This window comes from Macaca mulatta, chromosome 7, assembly GCF_049350105.2.
Source record: "Macaca mulatta isolate MMU2019108-1 chromosome 7, T2T-MMU8v2.0, whole genome shotgun sequence".
Taxonomy (NCBI): domain Eukaryota; kingdom Metazoa; phylum Chordata; class Mammalia; order Primates; family Cercopithecidae; genus Macaca; species Macaca mulatta.
Window position 1 is genome coordinate 175,358,476 of NC_133412.1, and position 23,523 is coordinate 175,381,998.

Genomic DNA, 23,523 nt, shown 5'->3' on the forward strand with positions numbered 1-23,523 from the left:
ATAGGGTTTCACCATGTTGGCCAGGCTGGTCTCGAACTCCTGACCTGGTGACCCACTCACCTCAGCCTCCCGAAGTGCTGGGATTACAGGCGTGAACCACCACACTCGGCCTGAATGTACTACTTAATTATGTGGTGTGTACATTCTAAAATCTTAAATTTTTTGCATTTATTACTACTTTGACTTTTTTTGTGAGACGGAGTCTTGCTCTGTCACCCAGGCTGGAGTGCACTGGTGCAACCTTGGCTCACTGCAACCTCCGCCTCCTGGGTTCAAGCAATCTGCCTCAGTCTCCCGAGTAGCTGAGACTATGGGCGTCCACCACCAAGCCCGACTAATTTTTGTATTATTAGTAGAGATGGAGTTTCACCATGTTAGCCAGGCTGATCTCGAACTTCTGACCTCAGGCAGTCCGCCCGCCTCGGCCTCCCAAAGTGCTGGGATTACAGGCGTGAGCCACCGCACCTGGCCACTACTTGGGTTTTTTAAATGAGTTGCTTTTTATAGTTATTTTAAAGCTAAAGATATGTTTTCAGTTAGGTAATGGACTCAAGCATTCTGTTGCTTTTCTTTAAACAGGACCAGCTGGAACTGGGAAAACGGAGTCTGTCAAAGCTCTTGGCCATCAGCTTGGACGGTTTGTTTTAGTTTTCAACTGTGATGAAACCTTTGATTTCCAGGTGAGACGCTTTATGGGATCCACCTAAAATCTAATGCCCTGCGGGGATTGTTTGGGGAATATCAAGCTCGTACCTGTGAAAGCCGTTTGCGTTGCAGCTCAGCATGGTTTGTATGGCCTCCTGAGTCCTGTAGTAGCGATAGGTGTTATTTTGAAGTGTTTGAGGTGTCCAGCATACATGCTTTGAAGTTGACTTTAGTTTCATGTTTTCAAAGTTAGATCTTTAGTGTAATATTTTTGTAAAATGTCAGTTTTTTGAAGACATTTTTAGTGCCTGTGTCTTGGAATAAGCACATGTTATGGAGGAGGTTTATCTTTATTCGACAAAAAGTGATAGAATAAAAACAGTAGCTTTGTCATTGAGATTTTATTGGCACAGAAGGAAAGAAGGTATTATACTTTTCATCTGTCATGATAATGGCTATTGTTCATGAAGTAACTGCTGTGTGTGGGCACTGGGCCCCTCACCTGAGATGTGACTCTAATTTATCCTTCACAACCACCATGGGAGGTAGGTAGTATTATTCCCATTTCAAAGATGGGGAGATATGCGTTTCAAAAAGATGTGACTTGCCCAAGGCCAAACAGATCGTCAGAGTCAGGATTTGAGCCCCATGAAGCCAGCACGGAGGCAGGTGGTATGGGAGTCTGCTCAGGCCACCATATCCAAGCAGCACAGGCTGTGTGGCTTAACAATAGAAATGTATTTCCTCACAGTTCTGGAGGCTGGGGAGTCCAAGATCAAGGTGCCAGTGGGGTTCAGTTCCTAGTGAGGGCCCTCTTCCTGGCTTGCAGATGGCTATTTTGTCCCCACAAGGCCTTTCCTCGGAATATAAGCATGGAGAGTATTCTGATTCCTCTTCCTCTTCTTATAAGAGCACCAGTCCCATGGATAAGCGGCCCAACCCTCATGGCCTCATTTAACCTTAGTTACATCCTTACACGCTCTTTTGCTAGAGACAAACCCACTAGGGTAAGGGCATCAACATACTAATTTGTGGCAAGGGAGAGGGGGAGACAAGTTAGGGCACAGCAGGTGGTTTTAGCTTCTTTCTTCCTCTCCTTTCCAGGCAATGGGCCGGATCTTTGTGGGCCTTTGCCAGGTGGGTGCTTGGGGCTGCTTTGACGAGTTCAACCGCCTGGAGGAGCGGATGCTGTCAGCTGTGTCCCAGCAGGTGCAGTGCATACAGGAAGCACTGCGTGAACATTCCAGCCCCAACTACGACAAGAGTAAGACACCTCTTCTTCAAAGATTACTTAGAGAATGTAGAGAGAAATTCCCTTGTGAACTGATTTTTTACCTCTTGGATTAGAAATAGGAATTTAGCTCACAGGAACTCACTATTATAGGCAGTATAGTGAGCCGTGGTTAAAGATGGAAGGTAAGAAACCCAGGCCAGGCGTGGTGGCTCACGTGTGTAATCCTAGCACTTTGGGAGGCCAAGGCAAGCAGATCACTTGAGGTGAGGAGTTCAAGACCAGTTTGGCCAACATGGTGAAACCCGTCTCTACTGAAAATATAAAAATTAGCCTGGCGTGGTGGTGCACACCTATAATCCCAGCTACTCGGGAGGCTGAGGCAGGGAGAGTCCCTTGAACCCAGGAAACAGAGATTGTAGTGAACTGAGATCATGCCACTGCACTCCAGCCTGGGCCACAGAGCAAAACTGTTCCCCCCAAAAAACCCAGGACTGTTCTGCGTCACCGCTTTCAGTCCTTGTTCTAGGGCTGCAGCATAGAGGTTTCTATGTCCCAGGACAACCAAAAACCTGAACAGTCCTTCCTCAGCCAGGCAGATGCCCCCGTGCTCCCTTACAGCTTGTGTGTGCCCTCCATGGCCTTTGCCACGGGATGAGTGTGTCCTCTGGTGTGGGCCCTCGGTGCCCCCTCTTCCTTCCCACATCGTCAGAGAGCCAGCCTCCCCAGCCACCTGTCTGGCCAGTGTTCTGCCATCTGTCTTTGGAAACAAGCCCTTTATCATGATAGGAGCAGCTGTCAGAGAGGCCCCAGGGACCACTTCCCTTCCCAGTTCAACACAAAGGCCCAGCATATGGGTCAGGGAGGGTGGGATGCTGAAGGAGGCAAACATTTAGGTATTGGGTAGGTGTGAAATTCTGTCTTAGGTACACAGTGTAGCTTTTAATGTTTCCTTTTATTGCATAATAACAACTTACCTTATGGAGAATTCCCCGGACCTCCTAAGTAAAACAAAAGGAGTGTGGAAGAAAGCACAGCACTTGCCTTTGCAATCAGTGTTCTCTTAAGGCGAGAATACACTTTGTTCCAAAGTGGCTCAGAGGTGCTTGGAGGTTTGGGGTTCTTTTTATTTTGTCGATGCTAGGAACAGGTAATTCCCATGATCTAAGCCAGTCAGTGTTGCGGCATTTCTTCCTTTTTATTTTTGCGCATTTGTGGACTGCATCTCTATCTTGAGTTCTCTGTGACACTCAGTGCTGTATTGCCCAAATAACATAGTGGTCTCTGCCTCTGGTGGCTTGACCTGGGACACGTGCACGTGAGGTGCATGGGAATGGGTCCACCTGGGCTGGGAGAGCGTGGCTGGTGGTCCCTGAAGAAAGGCCAGAGAGCAGCCCCCCAGGAAGCCTCTACTCCAGCTCCCTGGGAGAACGAGAGCTTTGTCTGTTGTTTTAGAGACATTTTAGAATGGGGTTTTTTGTTTGTTTGTTTGTTTTTTAACATTTCTAGCCTTAACACTGTCATCTCATTCTCAGCCTCTGCCCCCATTACTTGTGAGCTACTGAACAAACAAGTCAAGGTGAGCCCGGACATGGCCATCTTCATCACCATGAACCCTGGCTACGCGGGCCGGTCTAACCTTCCTGACAACTTGAAGAAGCTGTTCCGGAGCCTGGCGATGACCAAGCCCGACCGGCAGTTAATTGCCCAGGTCATGCTGTACTCACAGGGCTTCCGCACTGCTGAAGTGCTTGCCAACAAAATCGTCCCATTTTTTAAGTAAGTAGCCTAGAATTCTTCCTAATCATATTTCTTACATGTGATAAATGTGCCCATTTAACCTTAAAATTTTTGAGACGGAGTCTTGCTCTGTCGCCCAGGCTGGGGTGCAGTGGCATGATCTCAGCTCACTGCAAGCTCCTCCGCCTCCTGGGTTCACGCCATTCTCCTGCCTCAGCCTCCCGAGTAGCTGGGACTACAGGCGCCCGCCACCTCGCCCGGCTAGTTTTTTGTATTTTTTAGTAGAGACGGGGTTTCACCGTGTTAGCCAGGATGGTCTCGATCTCCTGACCTCGTGATCCGCCCGTCTCGGCCTCCCAAAGTGCTGGGATTACAGGCTTGAGCCACCGCGCCCAGCCAACCTTACAATTTTTATGTGTAATGATGGTACGTCTTTCAAAATATCCATCTCTGATTTCTTGACACTTGACCCTATTATTGTTTAAAGTATACTGTTTTTAAAGAAAGCCTTTTATTTTTCTTATCTAGACTATGCGATGAGCAGCTATCTTCCCAAAGCCATTATGACTTTGGTCTTCGGGCTTTGAAGAGTGTGCTGGTGAGTGCAGGCAATGTGAAGAGAGAGAGAATCCAGAAGATAAAGAGGGAGAAAGAGGAACGAGGGGAAGCAGTTGATGAAGGAGAAATTGCTGAAAATCTCCCTGAACAAGAGGTTCGTTTTGATCATTCAAACCTTATACATTATTTAACTTTACCTTTTTAACATTTAAGCCATGACTTGTGGGTTCTTCTTGTGGTTCACATGTCTTGGGATGACTGGAATCGACTGGAATGTTGGCCCAGTGAGTTGAGTGCACGAATGTGGGCGAGTGATGGTCGCACCCTTTGTTCACCAACAGTTACCGATCACGCACCTCCTGGGGATGCAGTGGGCAGCACTTAAGCTGTGCTCCACTGCTCACAGCCCAGCCCTTTCCCCGTAGATTCTGATACAGAGCGTCTGTGAGACGATGGTGCCGAAGCTGGTGGCAGAGGACATCCCGCTGCTCTTCAGCCTCCTGTCGGACGTGTTCCCTGGAGTCCAGTATCACAGGGGTGAGATGACTGCCCTTCGAGAAGAGCTGAAGAAAGTGTGTCAGGAGATGTATTTGACATATGGAGATGGAGAAGAAGTTGGTGGAATGTGGGTTGAAAAGGTAACTCGGATTGTTTCTTGACCACTGCCCTCACAGACCCTGCTGGCCTTAGTGTCCAGTAATGACAACCGTGGGCCCTTTGATGAAACTGTCCACAGAGGCTGTGGAGGTGCATAATATGCTTTATGAAGATTTGCCCAAGGCCTATTTGAATTTTTTGTTGTTGTTGTTTAAATGAAGAGGAAACAATACTTAACCTGAAAATTTTACACGATACAGTTCGATTTCTGAAAATGCTAAGTGCATGACTATTTTGGAAAGTTGTTTATACTGGTAAAAATTCTGCTTACAAGACTTTCCAGTGCCAGAGATGAACAGCCTAAATTGCTGATCAGTAAGTAGTTTACATTCTGTATTGGCTTCTTTCCTTTACTCTATGTGATTCATTTAAGAAAAAGTTTGTTGTTTACACAAGCTGTGTGTGTTTAGCCTGAGAGACGCTGTACGGGATTGAACATACAGCTCATCCATTCAGTCTCTCGTTGTCCTTGCCGGGATCTGATGTGTCCTTTTTGAGGCTGCTCGTTGGTGTCTTGTCCCACTGGCTCCAGCCTTCCTGACTTACTAAAGAACTCGCCAGTTTGGAAATGTTTGTTTTAGATGTGGCCTATGTAACATCTCTCCAGTTGGGGAGTTTCAGTACTTGCCTTTAAAAATCCATAGATAGCGCGGTGGCTCACGCCTGTAATCCCAGCACTGTGGGAGGCCAAGGTGGGCGGATCACGAGGTCAGGAGATCGAGACCATCCTGGCTAACACGGTGAAACCCCGTCTCTACTAAAAAATACAAAAAACTAGCTGGGCATGGTTGGGGGCGCCTGTAGTCCCAGCTACTCGGGAGGCTGAGGCAGGAGAATGGCGTGAACGCGGGAGGCGGAGCTTGCAGTGAGCTGAGATCCGGCCACTGCACTCCAGCCTGGGCAACAGAGCAAGACTCCATCTCAAAAAAAAAAAAGGCCGGGCGCGGTGGCTCAAGCCTGTAATCCCAGCACTTTGGGAGGCCGAGACGGGCGGATCACAAGGTCAGGAGATCGAGACCATCCTGGCTAACACGGCGAAACCCCGTCTCTACTAAAAACACAAAAAATTAGCCGGGCGAGGTGGCGGCGCCTGTGGTCCCAGCTACTCGGGAGGCTGAGGCAGGAGAATGGCGTGAACCCGGGAGGCGGAGCTTGCAGTGAGCTGAGATCTGGCCACTGCACTCCAGCCTGGGCGACAGAGCGAGACTCCGTCTCAAAACAAAAAAAAAAAAAAGAATCCATAGATAGGTGCTTGTAATCCCAGCTACTCGGGGGAGTGAGGCAGGAGAATCACTGGAACCTGGGAGGTGGAGCTTGCAGTGAGCTGAGATCATGCCACTGCACTCCAGTGTGGGCGACAGAGAGAGACTCCGTTTCAGAAAAAAAAAGAAGAAGTCCACACGTAATGTTTCTTGCTGACTTTCACAAGAGGTGGCTGAGCGAGGAGCTGGCCCCATTCCTCCTCTGGGATGGTCACTGTGCTGGTCTGTTGGGCCCTGCAGGTTCTCCAGCTCTATCAGATCACCCAGATCAATCATGGCCTGATGATGGTGGGGCCCTCGGGAAGTGGGAAGAGCATGGCCTGGCGTGTCCTGCTAAAGGCGTTGGAGAGACTCGAGGGTGTGGAAGGTGTGGCCCATATCATCGACCCCAAGGCCATCAGCAAAGACCACCTCTACGGAACCCTGGACCCCAACACCAGGGAATGGACAGATGGGCTCTTCACACACGTGCTGAGAAAGTACGTCGTCTTTGATCTGTGTTTGTGTTCTCCTGGATGTGGGCCCTACGTACTTTGCTCTCACAAGAGCAGAGTATACATTATTTTCAGCCAAAGTCTGAGCAAATTAAAGGTCACTTCAAACCATCATAGGTAAACATGCCTAATGTTGAAATCTTGATTGGCTGGGCGCAGTGGCTCACGCCTGTAATCCAGCACTTTGGGAGGCCGAGACGGGCGGATCACGAGGTCAGGAGATCGAGACCATCCTGGTTAACACGGTGAAACCCCGTCTCTACTAAAAATACAAAAAAATTAGCCGGGCATTGTGGCAGGCGCCTGTAGTCCCAGCTACTCGGGAGGCTGAGGCAGGAGAATGGCGTGAACCCGGGAGGCGGAGCTTGCAGTGAGCCTAGATCATGCCACTGCACTCCAGAATGGGCAACAGAGCAAGACTCCGTCTCAAAAAAAAAAAAAATCTTGATTTAGTCAGCAGCTGTTTTAAAATCCTTCCCCGACCAGGATCATCGACAGCGTGAGAGGCGAGCTGCAGAAGCGCCAGTGGATCGTCTTCGATGGCGATGTGGATCCAGAATGGGTTGAGAACTTGAACTCAGTGCTGGATGACAACAAGCTCCTAACTCTGCCCAATGGAGAGCGCCTCAGTCTTCCACCCAATGTAAGTAGCCTTTTGTATGTCATCAACTGAATAATTCCTTTTGGCCAACTAAAATTCATATGCTAGCTAAGTGCAGATCTGGAGTCGTGGACCCAGATTCCGTGGAGTAGCGATCATTGTGTAAGTAATTTTCAAAGGCAGCATCTCAACTGCTAGATTTTTTTTTCCATTTCCATGACTAGTGAGAAACATTTTAATAGGTTTTATTAATGGCTTTCTATCATTTATGGAATAATAAGCACATTCTGTGATTATCGGTTAACCTTGTATGGTGGGGTTGTCGTTAGGGTTTCTTAAGCTATTATACATCTAAAGAGTTGGGAAAATGAGAAATTTGGAATGGGACTTTCTAGGCTGTCCCTTGGAAAATGAGTGCATGGTGCAGGTGCCTGACAACACCTACTGATCAATAAACACTGCCAGGCCCGGTATAGATTTGCACTGAGTCAGACCCTGTTGTAGATGCTGAAAATACAGCAGTAAGAAAGCAAGAAGACAGGCCGGGCGTGGTGGCTCACGCCTGTAATCCCAGCACTTTGGGAGGCCGAGGCAGGTGAATTACGAGGTCAGGAGATCGAGACAATCCTGGCTAACATGATGAAACCCCGTCTCTACTAAAAATACAAAAAATTAGCTAGGCGTGGTGGCGGGCGCTTGTAGTCCCAGCTACTTGGGAGGCTGAGGCAGGAGAATCGCTTGAACCTGGGAGGTGGAGGTTGCAGTGAGGCAAGATTGCGCTACTGCACTCCAGCCTGCGTGACAGAGCGAGACTCTGTCTCAGAAAAGAAAAAAAAGCAGGAAGACAAAAGCCCTTGCTCATGTGTGATGCTTAAAATGGACAAACAAAATGAATAGTGATTGGTGCAAAGAAAAAAAGAAATGGAAAGTGAGCTGTCAGGTGTTGGTGGGGGCTGGAGGTTAAAATGTGAAGCCTTCCCTGTGAACGTGGTTTGAGCAGACACAGGGGAGTGAGGGATTAGGTTCCAAGGCTCCCAAGTATTCTGGGCAAAGGAACACACAAGCAGGAGTAGCAGGTCTGGGACAGGGGCCGGTGTGCATGAGGACAGCAAGGGGCAGTCAGCTAAAACAGAGAGGACTAGGGAGGACAAGTCAGGGCTGAGACCAGAGAAGAAACGAGCCAGGTCAGGGGCCCTGGAGGTCATTGTGGGAGTGTGAGTTTGTACACTGGGCAAGCTGGGATCCATGGAGCAGCCTGGCAGGAGCGATGTTCCGTGGTGTATGTCCACGAAGATCCGTCTGGCTGCCTTTTGGAGAATGAAGAGGGCAGGGTGAAAGCCAGGAGGCCAGTTGAAGGCTGCCTCAGTCCTCCAGGCATCAGGGACGGGGTGAGCTGGCAGCAGCAGAGGTGCTGAGAGGTGGCTGGCTGTGGTCGGAGTTTAAAGCATGCATGGGATTTGCTGATGGACTAGATGTGAATGTGAAGGAAACAATTCAAGGATGATGCGAGGTTTCTGGCCTGATCAGCTTATGAGCCTTCAACAACAAGGCTTAGGATTGGTATTTATCTCAGCTTCAGGAACCAGCCATGGATTCTGAGTACTGTCTGAAAGTGCACCTACTCCAACAACTCGAGTTCCGCTCTGACAGCTAATCAGTAGAGTCTAACTGTTGTCAGAGGAGATTGAGCTCCTCGTTACAGCTCCGGGGTTAAGACTCGAGTCCGACCACCTGCTTTGAATCTCAACCACTGACTAGCAGTGGGACCCCAGCAAGTCACCTGCGCCATCTTTAAACTGGAGGTGAGGCCGGGCACAGTGGTTCGTGCTTGTAATCCCAGTACTTTGGGAGGCCAAGGCAGGTGGATCATCTGCGGTTAAGAGTTTGAGACCAGCCTGACCAACATGATGAAACCCTGTCTCTACTAAAATGACAAAAAACGAGCTGGGCGTGGTGGCGCATGCCTATAATCCCAGCTACTTGGGAGGCTGAGACAGGAGAATCGCTTGAACCTGGGAGGCGGAGGTTGCAGTGAGCCGAGATCACACCATTGCATTCAAGCCTGGGCAACAGGAGCGAAACTCCATCTCCAAAAAAAAAAAAAACACTGGAGACACAGCATGCCTGCCTGGTCATGCCTGGTCAGGTTGTGTGAGACTGGAGGGATCCAGGCCCAGTGCGTACCCAGGACGCAGTCACTACTGACATCACCCTTGGAGGGGCTGTTGCTTCTGTGCCCTCAAGAACAGTGGGAAACCTTAAACACGGTGGTCTGCCCTGCTCTTCTCCCTGGCACACACACTTGTCCTGCCCAGATTCCTGTAGAGAGAATGGTGAATACTGTAGTGATGTGAGCTGTAGGTGTTGTTTTTTTTTTTTGGGTTTTTTTTTGTATTTTTTTTTTTTTTTTTTTTTTTAGTAGAGACGGGGTTTCACCATGTGTGCCAGGCTGGTCTCGAACTCCTGACCTTGTGATCCACCCGCCTCGGCCTCCCAAAGTGCAGGGATTACAGGCATGAGCCACCACGCCCGGCCTGTTTTTTTTTTAATAAGTGCAGAAAAAAAATTTTTTTGAGACAGGTTTTCACTATCACCCAGGCTGGAGTGCAGTGGCATGATCTTGGTTCACTGCAACCTCCACCTCCCAGGCTCAAGTGATTCTCCTGCCTCAGCCTCCCAAGTAGCTGCAATTACAGGCACACGCCACCATGCCCGGCTACTTTCTGTATAGGAAAATTAAGTTTTAAGTCACCCTTTCAGTGTGTATATAGGTGAAAGAATCTTAATGTCCAGGTTTTTTCTAAACCTATGTCATTAAATCTGCTTAATGTTTTCTTTCAAGGTGAGAATAATGTTTGAGGTACAGGACTTGAAATACGCGACCTTGGCCACAGTGTCGCGCTGCGGCATGGTCTGGTTCAGTGAGGATGTGCTGAGCACCGACATGATCTTCAACAACTTCCTGGCCAGGCTACGCAGCATCCCGCTGGATGAAGGGGAGGATGAGGCACAGCGGCGGCGCAAGGGCAAAGAGGATGAGGGGGAGGAGGCCGCTTCCCCCATGCTGCAGGTACACCCAGGTGGGACCCACACATCATGACGCGAGGGTGCTAGGATGTTCAGATGTGGTCTCACTATGTTGCCCAGGCTGGTCTTGAACTCCTGGGCTCAAGCAATCCATCTGCCTTGGCCTCTCAAAGTGCTGGGAATACAGGCGTGAGTCTCAGCCAAGTGTTGTGTAATCAATGTTGTCTTCCGCCAGCTTAAACAAGGAAGCCCGGCTGTAGCAGCTACAGATGTTAAAAGTCATGTATGGGAAAATTTACCGAATTCTTTTCATTATCTTACTTTTCTCTACAAATTGATGGAAGACTGCTCTTTGCCATATTCAATGGGAAAACCAAAGTTCCTGGGAAGCAGGGTTTTTGAGAACCACCAGGGTGAAGGAATGAGGATTGGTCACCAAAGCTTCATCCAAAATTAGTTTTCCAAGGTCATATGACCTTCTCCTGGGACCAGGTTAGAATCCATGAAACACGCCTGCCTTTTGAAAGATAGTTAAGTATCACTCATTCCACTTTCCAGATCCAAAGAGATGCAGCCACGATCATGCAACCGTACTTCACGTCCAACGGCCTGGTCACCAAGGCACTAGAGCATGCCTTCCAGCTGGAGCACATCATGGACCTAACACGCCTGCGCTGCCTGGGCTCGCTCTTCTCCATGCTGCACCAGGCCTGCCGCAACGTGGCGCAGTATAACGCCAACCATCCCGACTTCCCCATGCAAATCGAGCAGTTGGAGCGCTACATTCAGGTCAGGGGGCATCAGGGGCTTCACAGAGCTCACCACAGGTCCGAGGACCTCTGAAATGCTGCACCTGTGTGGAGGTGCTCTCTCCTAAGCGAGGGCAGAGCCTTCGTTGAGGGGCTAGGAAAGGTGCAGTGGGTGTCTGTGATGCAAGAAAACTGGGAACCACTGTCTTTTTGTTAATTTTGCCGTAAGTGTCTTTCTTTTGTTGTTGAAATTTTGTAAAAATCAAAGTTTAATTTCTCTTTTAATAGCGATATCTGGTTTATGCCATACTCTGGTCCCTGTCTGGAGACAGCCGGCTAAAAATGAGAGCAGAGCTGGGTGAATACATCAGAAGAATCACGACCGTGCCTCTGCCCACTGCGCCCAACATACCCATTATCGATTATGAGGTGAGCATGCGGTTACAGCCCGTGTTGATTTAACTCGTCCTGGAACAACCTGACCATGGACCTTGAGTATTTTTTCTTTTCATTGTATTCCTTTTCGTAGAAGGACTTTATCCTTTTAGTTTCATGTGTTAGCAAAGAATGCAGATTAGCCTGACCAATTCCTTCCTTATTCTGAAAGCTCAAGTTTGTGTTCAGGTAAGCAAACCTCGTGAGGAGACACCTTGGTTCCAGCCTGACTCACACTTCCATCTCTGTGTGTAGGTGTCCATCAGCGGAGAGTGGTCTCCGTGGCAGGCCAAAGTGCCTCAGATTGAAGTGGAGACGCACAAGGTGGCAGCCCCTGACGTCGTCGTGCCGACACTGGACACAGTCCGCCACGAAGCCCTCTTGTACACTTGGCTGGCCGAGCACAAGCCCCTGGTCTTGTGTGGCCCTCCGGGGTCTGGCAAGACCATGACACTCTTCAGCGCCCTCCGGGCCTTGCCTGACATGGAGGTAAAGAGGCCAGGAGGTGGACAGCAGAGCTTTTGGTGTTGAGCGGGGGGTTGGTCTCACAGTGTGGTTTTGTGTCTTCCCTCCAAAGGTGGTGGGTCTCAACTTCTCCAGTGCTACGACGCCAGAGCTGCTTCTGAAGACTTTTGATCACTACTGCGAGTACAGGCGCACGCCTAACGGGGTTGTTTTGGCTCCTGTTCAACTTGGAAAGTGGCTGGTGTTGTTCTGTGATGAAATCAACTTGCCAGATATGGATAAATATGGGACGCAGAGGGTCATATCCTTCATCAGACAGGTTTGTTTCTGTCCACAAGGCCCTTCCTGCCCCACAATGTCTCTTGTTCACGTTTTGCTCCTAATGTAGTACCTATCCATTCCTTCAGATGGTGGAGCACGGAGGCTTTTACCGTACCTCAGATCAAACGTGGGTGAAGCTGGAGAGAATCCAGTTTGTTGGGGCTTGTAATCCCCCCACAGACCCTGGAAGAAAGCCCCTCTCACACAGGTAAAACAGCTTGGTAGACTGCTCTGCTTCACACACACACAGCTCCAGGATTGCTGCACACACAGCTCCAGGATTGCTGCACACACAGCTCCAGGATTGCTGCACACACAGCTCCAGGATTGCTGCACACACAGCTCCAGGATTGCTGCACACACAGCTCCAGGATTGCTGCACACACAGCTCCAGGATTGCTGCACACACAGCTCCAGGATTGCTGCACACACAGCTCCAGGATTGCTGCACACACAGTTCCAGGATTGCTGTACACACAGCTCCAGGATTGCTGTACACACAGCTCCAGGATTGCTGTACACACAGCTCCAGGATTGCTGCACACACAGCTCCAGGATTGCTGTACACACAGCTTCAGGATTGCTGTACACACAGCACCACAAAAACCTGGTTTTGAGAATAAAAACAATACTGCTTATCGTGGGTTCCTCTTGGGTTACTTCTCTGCTGTAATGCCAGAAAAACAAGTTAAAAATAAAAGCGTTGGCCAGGCGTGGTGGCTCAAGCCTGTAATCCCAGCACTCTGGGAGGCAGAGGTGGGCAGATCACGAGGTCAGGAAATCGAGACCATCCTGGCTAACATGGTGAAACCCCATCTCTACTAAAAATACAAAAAACTAGCCGGGCGAGGTGGCGGGCGCCTGTAGTCCCAGCTACTCGGGAGGCTGAGGCAGGAGAATGGCGTGGACCCGGGAGGCAGAGCTTGCAGTGAGCCGAGATCGCGCCACTGCTCTCCAGCCTGGGCGACAGAGCGAGACTTCATCTCATAAAATTAAATAAAATGAAAGCATTGATCTCTTGGTAGTGATGAACTGCTCCAGACTCATCTGTAGAGCCAAGATGAGGCTGAAATAAGCCTCGGTTATTTTCTCATCTTTGCTGGTTTCTTTTTCAAGTGTTTTCCATCGACTGTTATGTGTCGGACCCCAAGCCTGAGCAGTGTGTGTGTGATCTCAGCTAACACTGATGTCGAGTCTGCATAGCTGGGTTAGGAAGCGACCTCCAGACAGGGCCCTGGCAGGGCGACTCCACTGGCACACTGCCCCTTCCCTGGAGCCGCTGTCAGGGAGGGGCGCTGAGCTGGGCTGTCTGTGCACAGGTTCCTGCGTCACGTGCCTGTCGTGTATGTGGATTACCCGGGCCCCGCCTCCCTCACACAGATCTACGGCACCTTCAACCGCGCCATGCTGAGGCTCATTCCATCCCTGCGGACATACGCGGAGCCGCTCACTGCTGCCATGGTGGAGTTCTACACCATGTCTCAGGTATGCAGAGTTTCTTTGCTCTTCCAGAAATTGTTTTCCTCTCATAATGAAGGCACTCTGTTGGCCAGGTGTGGTGGTTCACACCTGTAATCCCAGCATTTTGGGAGGCTGAAGTGGGTGGATCCTTTGAGCCCAGGAGTTTGAGACCAGTCTGGACAACATGGCAAAACCCTGTCTCTACAAAAAGTACAAAAAATAGGTGGGCGTAGTGGTGCATGCTTGTAGTCTCAGCTGCCCAGGAGGCTGAGGTGGGAGAGTCGCTTGAACCTGGAGGCAGAGCTTACAGTGAGCCGTGATTGTGCCACTGCACCAGCCTCGGTGGTAGAGTGTGAGACCCTATCTCAAAAAAAAATGAGGGCCGGGCGCGGTGGCTCACGCCTGTAATCCCAGCACTTTGGGAGGCCGAGGCGGGCGGATCACAAGGTCAGGAGATCGAGACCACGGTGAAACCCCATCTCTACTAAAAATACAAAAAATTAGCCGGGCGCGGTTGTGGGCGCCTGTAGTCCCAGCTACTCGGGAGGCTGAGGCAGGAGAATGGCGTGAACCCGGGAGGCGGAGCTTGCAGTGAGCCGAGATCACGCCACTGCACTCCAGCCTGGGCGACAGAGCGAGACTCCGTCTCAAAAAAAAAAAAAAAAAAAAATGAGAACTGTGTTGAAAAAGATTGGACTTTATTCAGAGATGTTATCGAGCCGAGAGACTTTCTCCAAGGTCTGTCATCAAAGTCACTTTTCTCTGCAGGTTCTAAGACTGCTGCCATTTCCATGTTTAATCATTATCCGATGCGTGCGTATGTATGTGTAGATCATTATCCAATGCGTGCGTATGTATGTGTAGATCATTATCGATGCGTGCGTATGTATGTGTAGATCATTATCCGATGCGTGCGTATGTATGTGTAGATCATTATCCGATGCGTGCGTATGTATGTGTAGATCATTATCGATGCGTGCGTATGTATGTGTAGATCATTATCCGATGCGTGCGTATGTATGTGTAGATCATTATCCGATGCGTGCGTATGTATGTGTAGATCATTATCCGATGCGTGCGTATGTATGTGTAGATCATTATCCGATGCGTGCGTATGTATGTGTAGATCATTATCGATGCGTGCGTATGTATGTGTAGATCATTATCCGATGCGTGCGTATGTATGTGTAGATCATTATCCGATGCGTGCGTATGTATGTGTAGATCATTATCCGATGCGTGCGTATGTATGTGTAGATCATTATCCGATGCGTGCGTATGTATGTGTAGATCATTATCGATGCGTGCGTATGTATGTGTAGATCATTATCCGATGCGTGCGTATGTATGTGTAGATCATTATCCGATGCGTGCGTATGTATGTGTAGATCATTATCCGATGCGTGCGTATGTATGTGTAGATCATTATCCGATGCGTGCGTATGTATGTGTAGATCATTATCCGATGCGTGCGTATGTATGTGTAGATCATTATCGATGCGTGCGTATGTATGTGTAGATCATTATCCGATGCGTGCGTATGTATGTGTAGATCATTATCCGATGCGTGCGTATGTATGTGTAGATCATTATCCGATGCGTGCGTATGTATGTGTAGATCATTATCCGATGCGTGCGTATGTATGTGTAGATCATTATCCGATGCGTGCGTATGTATGTGTAGATCATTATCCGATGCGTGCGTATGTATGTGTAGATCATTATCGATGCGTGCGTATGTATGTGTAGATCATTATCCGATACGTGTGTATGTATGTGTAGATCATTATCCGATACGTGTGTATGTATGTGTAGATGATGAGAACAGAGGCTGTGCAGTTTCTAAATGTATAGAAAGGCTGTGTATCTGCCAGATTGCTCTCAGGATGGTGGGACCAGCTACACTCCCACCAGCAGCACCTGCTTCCCTGTGTTCTGCAACATTTAAAAAAGAGTCATTAACAAAAATGTCGTTGCCCATTTGGTGAGCAATGACTCTCGTCGTTGCTGTTGGCATTTCTCTGTTGAGCCTCCCATGGAGCGCTGGCTGCAGGGATGAGTGGGAGCCGCCGACCGCCCTGCTGCGTCTCCCTCGCTCTTCATGCTTTGGGACGGCTTGCTTGTCATAGGTGGCAGATGCTTTTTCCCAGTATTTAATTTGCTTTTAATTTTAAGCATTTTCAGAAGGATTTTTTGTAGTTTCGTTGTTTAAATGTTTAAATCATGAAACAAAATGTATTTCAGCATAAAGTGAGCAGCTTGAATCTAACTTTGTTCTGGACGGTTATCCAGTTGTTCCAACATCGTTTACTCATGTGGAGACGGAGTCGCGCTCTATTGCCCAGACTGGAGTGCACTGACACAGTCTAGGCTCACTGCAAGCTCTGCCTCCTGGGTTCAAGCGATTCTCCTGCCTCAGCCTCCCTAGTAGCTGGGACTACAGGCGCCCGCCACCATGTCCAGCTATCTTCTTAAATATTTCAGGGTCTGGGTTCTTTAATGTAAACATATTTTGCCGCATTTTACCTTTTGACCACTTCTCTGTGTCTTAAGATATTGACATGTAACTTCCATTTTTCTCATTCCCTTAGGAGAGATTCACCCAGGATACACAACCTCACTATATCTATTCGCCCCGTGAAATGACTAGGTGGGTGAGAGGCATCTTCGAAGCGCTGAGACCTCTGGAGACCCTGCCTGTTGAAGGCCTCATTCGGATTTGGGCACATGAAGCTCTGCGTCTCTTCCAAGATAGGTAAGGGAAGCCGAGGATCCAGCTGGGGTCTTTGCAGGGGTGGCCTGCTTAAGTTAGAGCCGGGTGGTGCCAGTGGTGGAAGGAGCGTCAGTCAGGGCAGCCTCCCGCCTGGACACTGGTCACAGTCGCCCCAGGGTACCAAAGTCACAGTGCACTGAATGCACCAGCTGCCCACCACTGTCTGCTTACGCAAGGCACTTTCATAAACCTTGTGGCCATGAACAGGGTACTTTTTTTTAAAGATACACCATAGAAGTCAAAAAACAGGGCACTTTAATAAACCTTTTAAACTGTCAGGTGGGACCACACAAGGTAGCAGCTGCCTGTGATAACCTTCCCAGAGCACGGGTTCACTGCTGAGTTAAAAGGCCTCCCAACAACTGCCCACTGTACATGCTCCGTAACCACCATCCCTCTTCCTGACTCTCAGCCTGTGTTCTCATCAGAGGCTTTGCAGCTGGAGCCCTGGGGCACTGGTTTTCTCTTTTACCTGTTGCCCACTTGGATCAATTCTTGTTTTGTAAGTTTTGAGTTTTTCTAGTTAAGTGACCAGTACTTAAGGGAAAAAAACCGCTAACGGATGACTGATCAGCATCAACTGTGTAGGTTTTGTGGTTTGAATCGCAGTAAGATGACTTGGCAGATGGTGCCCTCCAGACTAAGAAATGCTTAAGTATTGGGCAGCTGTGCTTCTGGACCAGGTGTCATCCCGCAGGTTTTCCTATCATTACTGTACAAGAGGTCTCAGAATACTGCCTAGTTGTAATCGCTGGCTTTCAAACCCGACCCCTTGGGGTTCTTGGGTAATACTGGGCACATTACTGAGAGCCACTGTAAGAGATGAGCAGGCAAGGCTGAGTACAGAGCGTGTTGGCCGTGGCAGCCCTGTTTTTATTTCTTATTGGAGTTCTGCTGCTGTTTAAACGGTCTTTGGTTGTTGCTGTGTCAACTACCTTCACTCTCCCCTTTTCAATTAAAAAAAAATTGGCTGGGCATAGTGGGTCACATCTATAATCCCAGCACTTTGGGAGGCCAAGGCAGGAGGATCCTGGAACCCAGGAGTTCAAGGCCAGCCTGACCAACATAGTGAAACCCCCATCTCTAAAAAAAAATGAAAAATTAGCCAGGTGTTGTGGCATGTACCTGTAGTCCCAGCTACTCGGGAGGCTGAGACAGGAAGGTCGATTGAGCCTGGGAAGCTGCAGCTACAGTGAGCCATAATTGTGCCACTGCATTCTAGCCTGAGTGACAGAGCAAGACCCTGTCTCCCACAATATAATTTTCACAGATTTCTAATACCACAGAGAATTTTGTTTAAATTCAAATGTAGCAACAGCAGTTGTGCTTACAAATTCATATTGGCTTCAGTAAGTAAGTATATACCTGCCTTCAGTAGACCCTCACCTGGTAGCCCGCATAGGAGATCTTACAGTCAGCTTCTCAAAAGGTCCTCACACGGCAGGGCAATCACAGTCTCACGTGCTTGCCTTGTAGTAAGTAAGTCTTACACCTCTAAAACTACATACATCACAGTTCCCTTTTTTTGTTTGTTTGTTTGTTTTGAGACAGATTTTTATATTTTTAGTAGAAACAGGGTTTCACCACATTGGCCAGGCTAGTCTCGGACTCCTGACTTAAAGTGATCTGCTTGCCTCTGCCCCCCCAGAGTGCTGGGATTACAGCTCCAGACTAGCATGGCGAAACCCCATCTCTACTAAAAATATAAAAATTAGCTGGGCATGGTGTGGCACACACCTGTAATCCCAGCTACTCAGGAGGCTGAGGCAGGATAATCGCTTGAACCTGAGAGGCAGAGGTTGCATTGAGCCAAGATTACACCACTGCACTTCAGCCTGGGCAACAGAGTGAGACTCTGTAAGTAAGTAAGTAAGTAAAGTAAATAAATAAATAAGTAAATAAAATTTCAGGTTGCCTAAGCTGTCATGAGTTCAGCTTCTTAGGTTTGTCCATGCATAGTAAAGGAAGATGTGTGATAAAGACTGCATCCTTTGGAAGAGCCCACAGCACCCACAAACATGGTGCTTCTTCACCGTGGCCTGTAGTTACCCAAATGCACGTGCTGCTCTCCCCACAGACTCGTGGAGGATGAGGAGAGGCGCTGGACTGACGAGAACATCGACACGGTTGCTCTGAAGCACTTCCCTAACATCGACAGAGAGAAGGCAATGAGCCGGCCCATCTTGTACAGCAACTGGCTGTCAAAGGTAGCAGACTCCCAGTGTTTTAGACGTCCTTCTTGTTCTGCCGTCCCTTTCTAATTCTAACCAATTCTAACCAATTATCTTCTACTCAAAAATACCTTTGGGCCAGGTATGGTATCTCACATCTGTAATCCCAGCACTTTGGGAGGCTGAGGCAGGAGGATCACTTGATCCCAGGAGTTTGAGCCCAGCCTGGGCAACATAGTAAGACCCCATCTCTACAAAAAAATTTGAAAATTTAGCCAGGCAAAGTAACTCACGCCTATGGTTCCAGCATCTTGGGAGGCTTGAGCCCGGGAAGTCACAGTGAGCTGTGATCACACCACCATACTGCAGCCTGAGTAAAACAGCAAAACCCTGTTTCAAAAAATACTTTAAAAAACAAAACATTGGCCGGGCGCAGTGGCTCATGCCTGTAATCCCAACATTTTGGGAGGCCGAGGCGGTGGATCCCCTGAGGTCGGGAGTTCGAGAACAGCCTGACCTACATGGAGAAACCCCGTCTCTACTAAAAATACAAAATTAGCTGGGTATCATGGCCCATGCCTGTAATCCCAGCTGTTTGGGAGGCTGAGGCAGGAGGATCTCTTAAACCCGGGAGGCAGAGGTTGAGGTGAGCTGAGATTGCGCCATTGCACTCCAGCTTGGGCAACAAGAGTGAAACTGTGTCCCAAAAAAAAAAAAAATACAATGAGGTGCAATGGCTCACGCCTACAATCCCAGCACTTTGGGAGGCCAAGGCAGGCAGATCACTCGAGGTCAGGAGTTCGAGACCAGCCTGGACAACATGCTGAAACTCCATCTCTACTAAAAAGACAAAAATTGCTGGGCGCGGTGGCTCAAGCCTGTAATCCCAGCACTTTAGGAGGCCGAGATGGGCGGATCACGAGGTCAGGAGATCGAGACCATCCTGGCTAACAAGGTGAAATCCCGTCTCTACTAAAAATACGAAAAAAAAAAAAAAAGACAAAAATTAGCCAGGCATGGTGGCACATGCCTGTAATCCCAGCTACTCGGGAGTCTGAGAATTGCTAGAACCTGGGAGGCAGAGGTTGCAGTGAGCCGAGGTCATGCCACTGCACTCCAGCCTGGGCAACAGAGCGAGATTCTGTCTCAAAAATAAAAAAGAATAAAAACTTAAAAAGAGTCCAGCTGGCCGGGCGCAGTGGCTCACGCCTGTAATCCCAGCACTTTGGGAGGCCGAGGCGGGCGGATCACGAAGTCAGGAGATCAAGACCATCCTGGCTAACACGGTGAAACCCCGTCTCTACTAAAAATGCAAAAAATGAGCCGGGCGAGGTGGCGGGCGCCTGTAGTCCCAGCTACTTGGGAGGCTGAGGCAGGAGAATGGCGTGAACCCAGGAGGTGGAGCTTGCAGTGAGCCAAGATCGCGCCACTGCACTCCAGCCTGGGTGACTGAGCGAGACTCGTCTCAAAAAAAAAAAAAAAGAGTCCAGCTTCGGTGACAAAGTGAGACCCTACCTCAAAAAAACACTTAAAAAACAAGAAAAATCTCTTTGTCCCGAAGTGCACTACAAATGAGGCTGCTGTTACGTCAGTGATGGGCTATGGGTTTGCAGTCACTGATGCTTTAGGGCAGGAACTCCCAGGAGTATGGCTGGCTGGCTGCTGCTGGGGTTCTGACTTCTGTGTGAGGGTCAAGCCATTGGATTGCCATCCGGTAGAAGGTGTTGCTTCAGTGGGTTTACAGTGAATATCTTTGCTTCACAAATTTGTTTTCACATTCCTCACACTGAAAATAGGACAATTGTGAATAACTTGTGTGAAAATGTTTCATGTGCTAAAATGCTAGATGGAGTTCACCTCTCCAGAATGGCTGTGAGTTGTCCTTTTTCTCTGACAAGGATGAGGATGTTTACTGAGTTACATTCTTCACTTGCATTTCAGTCAGTAGCCCCAGGTGATAGACATGAGTAAGAGCTTCCTTTAGGGAGCTCCCCCTCCAATGGAGGAAAGAGCGGGACAGAGGGAGGTAACTCAGGCTGGGAAGAGATTTCTGGTAGAGTGACCCTTGCATTGGGTCTTCATGTGTTTAAGTCTTCTTCAGTGGCTTTCAGTGAAGTTCAGCTTTCTCTAGAAGGGTTCACCACGTCAGGGAGGGCGTACGAGGCAGAGGGCCTGATAGGAGCCCGGAGTAGTAAAGTGGGTGTGTTCAATGTTGGTAGAATTTTCTATATATTTTAAGACTCTAGGTACCCATTCTTTTTCATATATAGGAAACATCTCCCTGTGGCTTATCTTTTTTTATTCTTTTTTTTGGAGACAGTCTTGCTCAGTCACCCAGGCTGGGGTGCAGTGGCATGATCTCGGCTCACTGCAAGCTCTGCCTCCCAGATTCACGCCATTCTCCTGCCTCAGCCTCCCCAGTAGCTGCGACTACGGGCACCTGCCACTACGCCCAGCTAATGTTTTTGTATTTTTAGAAGAGACGGGATTTCACCGTGTTAGCCAGGATGGTCTCGATGTCCTGACCTCATGATCCGCCCATCTCGGCCTCCCAAAGTGCTGGGATTGTAGGCGTGAGCCACTGCGCCCAGCCATTTTTTTACTCCTTTCTAAGATCTTTTGAAGAACAAACGTTCTTAAAGTGTATCTTTCAGGCTGGGCACAGTGGCTCACACCTGTAATCTCAGCACTTTGGGAGGCCAAGGTGGGCAGATCACCTGAGGTCAGGAGTTCGAGACCAGCCTGCCCAACATGGTGAAACTCCGTCTTGCCAAGGCGGGTGGATCACGAGGTCAGGAGTTCGAGACCAGCCTTACCAACGTAGTGAAACCCATCTCTACTAAAAATACAAAAATTAGCCTGATATGGTGGCGCGTGCCTGTAATCTCGGCTACTCAGGAGGCTGAGGCTGGAGAATCACTTGAACTCAGGAGGCAGAGGTTGCAGTGAGCCGAGATTGCACCATTGCACTCTAGCCTGGGCGACACAGGGAGACTCCGACTCAAAAAAAAAAATTTGCCAGGCATGTTGGCATGTGCCTGTAGTCCTCCCAGCTACTTGGGAGGCAGGAGAATCACTTGAACCCAGGTGGAGGTTGCAGTGAGCCAAGATCAGGCCACTGCACTCTAGCCTGAGTGACAGAGTGAGACCCTGTCTCAAGGAAAAAAAAAAAAAATAGATGGATCTTTGAAACCCTTAATCACGTCTCTAATTGAGTTTGTGTATGGAGTGAGCAGTGGCTCCATTTTCAGTTCTTTCCTTGTGTATGCCCCTTATCCCAGCAAAGTTTATTAAATAATAATTTACTCCACAGTATCAGTCTGTCATCATAGTTTCCCTGTGTGCATAGGTATCTGTTGGTTGCTCTCTGTGCTAAAACCACATGGTCCTGATTATGGTAATAAGTCTGTTTAATAGGGCAGGCCCAGACCAAGTGCGGTGGCTCATGCCTATAATCCCAGCACTTTGGGAAGCCAAGGCAGGCAGATCACAAGGTCAAGAGATCAAGGCCATCCTGGCCAACATGGTGAAACCCCGTCTCTACTAAAAATACAAAAATTACCTGGGTGTGGTGGCGCACACCTGTAGTCCCAACTACTTGGGAAGCTGAGGCAGGAGAATTGCTTGAACCCTGGAGGTGGAGGTTGCAGTGAGCTGAGATCGCGCCACTGCACTCCAGCCTGGTGACAGAGCGAGGCTACTCTCAAAAAAAAAATTGGGCAGGCCCTCACACCTGCTTCTTTTTTAGAGGGATCTTTCCTGTTCCAAATGAAATGCAGAATTGACTTGTCAGGTTGCACCAAGACAGTAAGCACCTCCCACTAGTGAGGTTTCGCTCGGGATTACGTTGAACCTATGGTTGAGTTTGATGGAACTGACATTTTTATAGTAGAGCGTTTTTCCCTCTGTGATCAGGGTATGTCTCTTCATGTATTGAGGTCATCTTCATTGCCTTTTGGTGAAGTTCAGTTTTCTCTATAAAAACTTTTCATGTTTTTAGATCCATTTCTAGTGAATTTATATTTTTTTGCTATGTTGTAAATGATACCTTTTTTTGTTGCATTTTTTAACAGTTTCTTCATGGTATGTGGAAATACAGTTGACTTTGATCTAATAACTAACATTTTTTCTAAGTAATTTGGGTATTACTTTTTTTTCTATAGGATTACATCCCAGTAGACCAAGAAGAGTTAAGAGATTATGTCAAAGCTAGGCTGAAGGTCTTTTATGAAGAAGAACTTGATGTTCCGCTGGTCCTGTTCAATGAAGTCCTAGACCACGTGCTGAGGATTGACAGGTGGGCTTTTTTGTTGTTACAGGCCCGCCTCTCGCCTAAGCTGCTCTTGAGTAAGTATGTGTGCTGGCTCACACCAGGCCTGATGCTGTCCTACCACCTCCACCTCAGCCTTCTCTGCCAAGCAGCTTCCCCCTTCTCTTCTTTCTAAGTCCAGCTTAGCCTTCCTCAGTTTATCCCAAGCAGAACTTCATTCTTCCTCCCCCCAGCACTGCATGCCTGCCATGATTAGGGCCCTTTGACCTTCTGCTAGGATTGCATTAGTCTCATGTCAGTCTGGAGGACAGGACCGTGTCTTACCGGCCTTTGCATTTCTCCTGGACCTCACAAATGACAGTTGCTCAGCAAACGTTTAATATACGAGTTCAAGTTAAAACATGTCCGAAATACTGTAGACACTAGATATGAGTCAAAAGGGGAATGAGGCGTTATAAGCCTTAACATTGATCAGTTCTCATGATGTTTCAGAATATTCCGTCAGCCTCAAGGCCACTTGCTTCTGATTGGTGTTAGTGGAGCAGGAAAAACTACCCTGTCTCGTTTTGTCGCCTGGATGAACGGTTTGAGTGTGTACCAGATTAAGGTGCGTCTGGTTGGTGGCCTCTTAATCCCAGCAACAGATTCTTGATGTGTGTGCAG

The 23,523-nt window shown here is 48.6% G+C and overlaps 1 protein-coding gene and 1 long non-coding RNA gene across 2 annotated transcripts in view; one reads left to right on the forward strand and one right to left on the reverse strand.

Annotated features, from left to right (window-relative positions):
• The window catches only part of LOC144330421 (uncharacterized), a 117,591-nt gene extending 109,278 nt beyond the window's left edge, over positions 1-8,313 (reverse strand). Inside the window, exons 1-2 of the long non-coding RNA XR_013396581.1 lie at positions 7,972-8,313; positions 7,008-7,632 (exon numbers count right to left, since the gene is read on the reverse strand). This is a non-coding gene — a long non-coding RNA (uncharacterized LOC144330421). The remainder of the gene's footprint in view (positions 1-7,007; positions 7,633-7,971) is intronic.
• The window catches only part of DYNC1H1 (dynein cytoplasmic 1 heavy chain 1), a 93,567-nt gene that overhangs the window by 42,716 nt on the left and 27,328 nt on the right, over positions 1-23,523 (forward strand). Inside the window, exons 28-45 of the mRNA XM_015144508.3 lie at positions 580-680; positions 1,750-1,909; positions 3,412-3,655; positions 4,145-4,328; positions 4,600-4,812; positions 6,334-6,572; positions 7,074-7,230; positions 10,031-10,258; positions 10,774-11,004; positions 11,253-11,393; positions 11,655-11,888; positions 11,977-12,183; positions 12,272-12,393; positions 13,505-13,670; positions 16,238-16,401; positions 18,497-18,626; positions 22,754-22,887; positions 23,353-23,467. Of these exons, the coding sequence (XP_014999994.2) occupies positions 580-680; positions 1,750-1,909; positions 3,412-3,655; positions 4,145-4,328; positions 4,600-4,812; positions 6,334-6,572; positions 7,074-7,230; positions 10,031-10,258; positions 10,774-11,004; positions 11,253-11,393; positions 11,655-11,888; positions 11,977-12,183; positions 12,272-12,393; positions 13,505-13,670; positions 16,238-16,401; positions 18,497-18,626; positions 22,754-22,887; positions 23,353-23,467 (3,170 nt within the window). The remainder of the gene's footprint in view (positions 1-579; positions 681-1,749; positions 1,910-3,411; positions 3,656-4,144; positions 4,329-4,599; positions 4,813-6,333; positions 6,573-7,073; positions 7,231-10,030; positions 10,259-10,773; positions 11,005-11,252; positions 11,394-11,654; positions 11,889-11,976; positions 12,184-12,271; positions 12,394-13,504; positions 13,671-16,237; positions 16,402-18,496; positions 18,627-22,753; positions 22,888-23,352; positions 23,468-23,523) is intronic.